The sequence below is a fragment of the Tachysurus vachellii genome, chromosome 15, assembly GCF_030014155.1.
Source record: "Tachysurus vachellii isolate PV-2020 chromosome 15, HZAU_Pvac_v1, whole genome shotgun sequence".
Classification (NCBI taxonomy): domain Eukaryota; kingdom Metazoa; phylum Chordata; class Actinopteri; order Siluriformes; family Bagridae; genus Tachysurus; species Tachysurus vachellii.
This window is the reverse complement of record NC_083474.1, coordinates 5,654,195-5,662,359: the sequence shown is the minus strand read 5'-3', so window position 1 is coordinate 5,662,359 and position 8,165 is coordinate 5,654,195. Positions and strand designations below refer to the sequence as shown.

The 8,165-nt window shown below is 39.8% G+C and overlaps 1 protein-coding gene across 1 annotated transcript in view; it reads left to right on the top strand.

Annotated features, from left to right (window-relative positions):
• Positions 1 to 944: 944 nt before the first annotated feature.
• Positions 945 to 8,165, top strand: part of tyw1 (tRNA-yW synthesizing protein 1 homolog (S. cerevisiae)) — a 78,259-nt gene continuing 71,038 nt past the window's right edge. Inside the window, exons 1-5 of the mRNA XM_060887613.1 lie at positions 945 to 1,141; positions 1,601 to 1,731; positions 1,872 to 2,003; positions 2,998 to 3,099; positions 6,324 to 6,518. Coding sequence (XP_060743596.1) covers positions 1,078 to 1,141; positions 1,601 to 1,731; positions 1,872 to 2,003; positions 2,998 to 3,099; positions 6,324 to 6,518 — 624 coding nt within the window. The 5' untranslated portion in view covers positions 945 to 1,077. The remainder of the gene's footprint in view (positions 1,142 to 1,600; positions 1,732 to 1,871; positions 2,004 to 2,997; positions 3,100 to 6,323; positions 6,519 to 8,165) is intronic.

Sequence of the window (8,165 nt, the reverse complement as noted above, 5' to 3'; positions counted from 1 at the left end):
TAAATTGACATATTTAATTGACATACATATTACTTAAGTAAATTCTTAAAAAAATAGCATATGTTGAATATTATATATTCTTCTAAATGAAGAGCTAGGAAAGTTTGAGGTTATATATATATTCATTCATCTTCTACCGCTTATCCGAACTACCTTGGGTCACAGGGAGCCTGTGCCTATCTCAGGCGTCATCGGGCATCAAGGCAGGATACACCCTGAACGGAGTGCCAACCCATCGCAGGGCACACACACACACACTCTCATTCACTCACGCAATCACACACTACGGACAATTTTCCAGAGATGCCAATCAACCTACCATGCATGTCTTTGGACCAGGGGAGGAAACCGGAGTACCCGGAGGAAACCCCCGAGGCACGGGGAGAACATGCAAACTCCACACACACAAGGTGGAGGCGGGAATCGAACCCCGACCCTGGAGGTGTGAGGCGAACGTGCTAACCACTAAGCCACCGTGCCCCCCACATACATATATATATACATATATATACATATATATACATATATATATATATATATGTATATATATATATATATATATATATATATATATATATATATATATATATATATATATATATATCATTATTACAACATATATATATATATACATATATATATATATATATATATATCATTATTACAACATCATTATTACTGGTCAGTCTTCCTCATTCATACACGCGTGAAGATATATATATATATATCTATATCTATATCTATATATATATATATATATATATGTATATATATATATATATATATGTATATATATATATATATATATATATATATATACATATATATATATATATATATATATATATATATATATATATGTATATACATATACTGGTTCGATGCTATCTGTTGTCAATCACAAGAACAAGCCACGCCTCTTTCCCCATAATTCCCCAGTCAAAACAACATGGCTGCCTCCTTATGTGCGCATTTCTGAGCCTCGCTAGCTTAGTTCTTCTCAGTCCTACTTCGAGTCAGATCGCTTACGTGATTTGTCTTCACGCGTGTATGAATGAGGAAGACTGACCAGTAATAATGATGTTACTTTTAGCCTTGATAGCAAATTCTCTGTCCTTTGTATCCGCCGCTGAGATGCCAGGTGAGTGTGTTCGCTTGCTAACAAGCTAAGACGCTAACTAGTAAGCAGCTCTGTACACATGGTCACTCCTGTGATAGTTAGCAAACAAAGTGCCTTCTATACCACTGGTGTAGAGAACACACTAGCAGTCCTACATGGAGTCCATGACGTGTGTATTATTAACTGATTACTGGCTGAATGTTTTGTGGGCTACCAAATCAGGAGGTTGTGAGTTTGATTCCCATGTCCACCACGCTGGCACTGCTGGGCCCCTGAGCAAAGCCCTTAACTCTCAATTTTATCAGATGTATAAAACGAGATAAATGTAAGTCGCTCTGGATATAAGGGTGTCTGCTTCAATGCTGGGTATGTAAATGTAAGGAACATTCTACTAATGGTTCTGAAAGCGTTGTCGGTTTATCTGTCCTAATGATCTGATCTGCATAACTATGGAAAATCTAATATTGTGCTGTTTTTCAGGGTGTTTGGACATTGCCTGGCTTTACACCGAAGCCTTCCTTTTAACCGTATGGCACAACAGATTATACGTGTACACTGCAGCTGCGCTCCTTATCGGGTTATATTTAACAGTGAATATGACCATGAAAAAGGTACGAATATAGTTTTATGTATTATTCTCCGTCTGTGGGATAATGTTTTAAACACAGTATGTTAAACATGCACAATTATTACGTGAATATAAGGAAGCGTGATTTTAAAAATGTACTTATTGTATGCTTACTTACTGAAGAAGCTGGTCAACGCTGCACAAGCCAAAGTTTCCAAATCGGAGAAGCAGAAAGCGCAAACACCTGATAAAGAGAAGGTTGTCAGTGTTGCCGGTGTAAAGATTTTCTACGGGTCACAAACCGGAACTGCAAAGGTTTGCATTATTTCTGGTCAAACACACGATTACGTTCAGTTAACAGCCAATACTGAGAGATTTGTAGCATTAACGCTTGATTAGTAGCTCAGGACTATGAAGAAGTTTATTTTTCTGACATTATTACACTAGGTTGTGAGCAGGGCAATTGGCCCGAGGCTGCACTTATTTACATGAAAGCTGCCTGACTTGTTTTTGGTGAGAAAATGAGTTGAAATGTCTGAAACTGCACTTTAATAGAACTTCATTTGAAACACTTTTAATCTACGTATACAGGATTTAGTGATGAGACTTTTTCTTTGTGAATTTTCTTGAATTTCTTAGAACACCTTGCTATAGAATCACTTGCTGCATCTTAATTCACTTACTATCCACACTCAATATTATTTCAAATTAGAATTATTTATCTGAAATGTTTGTATGTATCCAGAAGGTACCTAAATAATCGACTTCTGGGAGGACGAGTTTTGTGAAGATTTGCTTTAACAAATTTAACTGGCACACGTGGTGGATGGGACATAATGTCTGTGATGCTTTAATATTTAAGTGTAGGAACTTAAAAGTTAAAACTAACCATTGTTTTTATCGTCATATTGAAAAATAGGTCAAATCAAACAAACGGTCAAATAATATATCAGGAAATGATGTAGCGTACATTGTATAAGGAATAGCGGACAAAGATAAGCTGAAATGTAACGAATAGTTTGTTTACGGTGGCGGTGCATGTATCTAGGCACACTTCCGTTCCATAAGGTGTTAGTGTGTCCCAGTGCTTGCGTACTCTTTTGTTACGCGCTTAAAGATATTTACTTTTTATTCACAAATTGAGTACAAAATATAAGTAGGTGAACTAGGACGCAGCAAAAAGGCCAGAATTTGAAGTGGTCATTGCCACACTGGTAATAACACACACAACAAAGCTGCTCATCTAAGGTCAGGTAAAAGATTGTCTGCTTTAAGAGGCTTGTATATAACCTGCATAACTTTTGCTCAGGGTTTTGCCAGAGAGCTGGCAGAAGAGGTTCAGGCGCTTGGGTTCCAGTCTGAAGTGATTGACTTGAAGGATTATGACCCAGAGGACAAGTTATCAGATGAGGTGAGCTGTTGTGATCATGAACCAGCTACATGATTTTCATTTCTTTACTCAGAATAAGTAGACGACACAAACACATAGAGAGCTTTGAGGATCATAAAACATTTACATTTATGGCATTTGGCACACACCCTTATACAGAGCGACTTCATTTTTATATAATATACAACCGAGCAATTAAGTGTTAAGGGCCTTGCTCAGGGGCCCAGCAGTGGCAGCTTTGTGTACCTGGGATTCAAACTCACGACCTTCCAAGCAGTAGACCAACATATCAATAACTAGGCTACCCCCCAAGCCACGTAAAAGCCACCCAAGCCACAGTATCCACCTTCAGGTAGACATTTAGGGGCAGTGGTGGCTCAACTGGTTAAGGCTCTGGGTTGTTGATCGGGGTTCAAGACCCAGCACAGCCAAGCTGCCACTGCTGGGCCCTTGAGCAAGGCCCTCAACTCTCACTGCTCCAGGGGCGCTGTATCATAGCTGCCCCTGCACTCTGACCCCAACCTCCTCAGTTGTGGTATGTGAAGAAAAGAATTCCACTGTGCTGTAATGTATATGTGGCGATAATAAAGGCTTCTATGTAATAAATGTAATGTAATGAAATAAAGTATGTTCTATGTAATAAAGGCCCTGTTCTAATTCTAATTCTAGACAGTACTAAGCGTTGAATGCTACAAACACACACACACACATTCTCAGTGACACTTTTTCCCACTGGCTGATGTATCATTTGGCTGATTTAATAATAATCTCTCACACTAAAGAACGTCTGCATTATGACTCAACATGTGGGACTGTTATAGGGTCTGTAATTACACTACACTGCTGCACTGTGAACCTCAACATAACTGCTCTGTGTACATACTGCATTACATCCAGAATGTCTTGTTTGCACAAAACAAACGTTGCACCTTATACATATTCTATTTTGGGGTCTCTGGTGGTCCAGTGACAGGATCTCAAGCCCTCGATACATTGGATCAGACGATCTGCCGCGTTGACGCCCGAACAGCGAGCAGTCACACGACACCACAATAACAACAAACATTCTATTTATTATTTATTCTATTCTTATCTTTTAACATCTATTCAGTCAGGACTATCTGGGCACAATTTCTGTATAGCACTGTACACCACCAGATTTCGGTGTGATCGAATTATAGACATTAATTCAAGGGCATTATTAAGAATATCATCATTACTGTTTAGGAATAACAGCCATTTTTTGTTCCATTGTAGCTCCATTTTTACAGACTTAAAGTAAAAGGGCAATCGACTGAGGAGTAGTTTGATGGCTGGATATGACCCGTTTCCTTTTGTTTCATGATAAATGAAAGAGTTAAAGATTTTGGAGTGTTGAATTTTGCTCTCATTAGCTTGGAGCTGTTTATGGGAGCTCTCAATATGTGGCCCAAAGAGGTGTCGATGCATGCGAAGGAGGTCGTTATTAGGCTGAAATATACACCAGAGTCATCAGAGATATCCTGAACAGTTCAGGATATGACCATGTACTGTATACTTCAGCCCAGGGGCGGTCCTAGGGTTTCATCTTTAGGGGGCTTTTAGCCCTCGGTGAGAATTTAAAACAAGAAGAGTTTTATATTATATATTATATGACTACATAGTAAGCCAAAAGTTATGGTATTATTAACTGGCAAAAGTGGACACCAAAGTTTTATGCATGATGTAATGATGACAGTCTTGAATCAAATCAGTTCATGTGTGTGCGTTCTCTACAAACAGTGTGTCCAATGAATGCAGTCATTAATAAAAAAATATTCACAAGACATTTTGCGGCTTTCCGCCGATTAACGTTATAGACAAAAGCCTCCAGCTCTGACTGCACGTCCCTGTGCTTCTCCGTTCAGATAAAGCAGACAGCTGATGACGCACTAAAGGACTAAAACGCACACGCGTAAAAGCAAAGTAAAAAAAAAATATCGCTCTTGGATCAAACTGATAAATAATTTTCTTTCCCATCGACGACACGTCCTGCATTTTAACGTCATTTTTATTTTTGAAAGTAAAAATTATACTTAAAGTTTTAGGGTGGCTGAGATCACAGATAGGGGGTCTGGTGCCACCCCTGGTTCAGCCTGACCATGTACAGTACTGTGTAAAAGTTATAGGCAGGTGTGAAAAAATGCTGTAAACAAAGAAGGCTTTCAGAAATATAAATAATGAATGTTTATTTCTGTCAATTTACAAAATGCAAAGTGAGCAAACAAAAGAAAAATCTAAATCAAATCAATATTTGGTGTTACTACATTTTGCCTTCAAACCAGCATGAAGCGATGGCACGACCCCCACAGAGCCCTGATCTCAACATCATCGAGTGTGTCTGAGATTACATGAAGAGACAGAAGGATGTGAGAAAGCCGAAATCCACAGAAGATCTGTGGTTAGTTCTCCAATATGTTTGGAACAACCTACCAACCGAGTTACTTCAAAAAACTAGAAGATACCTAGAAGAATTGCTGCTGTTCTGAAGGAAAAGGGAGGTCACACCAAATATTCATTTGATTTAGATTTCTCTTTTGTTCATTCACTGCATTTTGTTCATTTATGAAAATAAATGTTTAACACTTTCATTTTTGAAAGCCTTCTTTGTTTACAGCATTTTTTCACACCTGCCTAAAACTTTTGCACAGTACTGTATACTTCCTTTTTTTTGTTTCTTGGGATCGCAAATCGGGGGGCACGGTGGCTTAGTGGTTAGCACGTTCGCCTCACACCTCCAGGGTTGGGGGTTCGATTCCCGCCTCCGCCTTGTGTGTGTGGAGTTTGCATGTTCTCCCTGTGCCTCGGGGGTTTCCTCCGGGTACTCCGGTTTCCTCCCCCGGTCCAAAGACATGCATGGTAGGTTGATTGGCATCTCTGGAAAATTGTCCGTAGTGTGTGATTGCGTGAGTGAATGAGAGTGTGTGTGTGTGCCCTGCGATGGGTTGGCACTCCGTCCAGGGTGTATCCTGCCTTGATGCCCGATGACGCCTGAGATAGGCACAGGCTCCCCGTGACCCGAGGTAGTTCGGATAAGCGGTAGAAGGTGAATGAATGAATGAATGGTATCGCAAATCCATATCAAGGTGAAAGTGTTTTAAATGTTTGAAATTGTTTATGTAATGCAGTACAGACTGTATCAGTGTAATTAATCTCCATTGAAACCTGGATTTACTGATTACTCAGTGATTAGTTACTGTTCCGAATTGTGTTCTTTCTCTCTACAGTGCACCAGTAAAACGATTTGTGTGTTCCTCATGGCCACGTACACCGACGGCAAGCCGACCCAGAGTGCCGAATGGTTCTATAAATGGCTGGAGGAGGCATCCACTGACTTCCGCTATGGCAAAACCTACCTGAAAGGGATGAGATACGCCGTCTTCGGCCTGGGGAACTCCGTGTACGTTGGCCATTACAACACGGTGAGAAGCTCATAGCTCTTTAGCTCTAACTCAGGGGTCGGCAACCCGCGACTGCGGCTCCCTGTAGATTTGGAAAATTAATATTTAATTTAAATTTTTAATTTTAGTTAGTTAGTTTTAAAAAAAATGAAATTCTAAGCTTATGATGCTCTTGTAACATTTTTTTTGTTGCTCAAAATATGCGTTATAACTGCCGACTTGCGAAATCTGACACACAGAAGCAGACGCATTTTTGGTTTGCTGCAGCCGGCAAGTTAAAATTACTTAAGTAAAGTTGGCCACATATTCACAGATTGGAGTTTCCCGAGTCAATAACTCCTGAGCTAAACGCTGTTACTACACAAATAAAACCTCTTTTTTTAATAGTAGTAATGTAGAGAGGCAGCTACAACCCAATTTTCCTCAAAATCTGCTTTCCTCGTTGGTGGACAAAATACATAAGTCTCTATGTGCAGACGACTGAGAGACAGATTCCAAGGGACCGTCTGCAAAGTGCAAAACCCGAAAAGCGAATACTAAAAAACAGTCAATAACTTCACTGTAATACACTGTACTGTCACCAAATTCAGCTCACACACCACTGATAGTTATACTACAACACTTATTTGGGGGAAATGTGTTTTTGTTTAATTTTTATGATTTTTCATGATAAAAAAAAATCTGTTTTTTAGTATTCGCTTTTCGGGTTTTGCACTTTGCAGACGGTCCCTTGGAATCTGTCTCTCAGTCGTCTGCACATAGAGACTTATGTATTTTGTCCACCAACGAGGAAAGCAGATTTTGAGGAAAATTGGGTTGTAGCTGCGTCTCTACATTACTACGATAGAAAAGAGGTGTTATTTGTGTAATAAGAGCTTTTAGCTCAGGAGTTATTGACTCGGGAAACTCCAATCTGTGAATATGTGGCCAACTTTACTCGTGTTAAAATTTTGATGTCATGAATACGAAGACGACTCAATTAGACATTGAACATTTTATTTTAAAGTAACCTTCAACCCAGCGTCTTTTTTGTTAAGGTTAGTTCAAACTGTTCAAAATATTTTTGTTTGCTTGCAGAAATAAAATTTCGTTTACTCGGTAGCAGTTCATTGATTTAACTAGATTTGTAAAGTTCGTCGAGACAAACTTTGATGTTGGCTTTGACGGTGCAAGTATTCGCAAAGGCCGGTGCTTTTTGGAGGCGAGTGGACATAAGGGTCAGTGTTACTTTTGGAGGCAAATGGACAGAAAGATTGTGAAAGCTACTGGACCGCTAGGGTGCCAATACTTTTGGAGGCAAGCGGACATGAGCATGTGACGTGATCCGAATACCCATGAGGCAGTTCCCCTCATTGTGCTGAGTGTTTTGATATGTCACATGTCCATGTTGTGCAAATTTTTTATTTCGCTTATTTTGGGGGCGGGGCTACACGTGACGTCACGTGACGTGACCAAAATACACGTGAGGCAGCTCCCCTCATTGTGCTGAGTGTTTTGATATGTCACATGTCCATGTTGTGCTAATTTTTGATTTCGCTTATTTTGGGGGCAGGGCTACACGTGACGTCCCGTGACGTCGCGTGACGTCACCAGAATACCCGGTGGGGTGCCAATACTTTTGGCAAAAAGTGGCTACTAGGGTTTGGACATTTCATGTCAATACTGCAG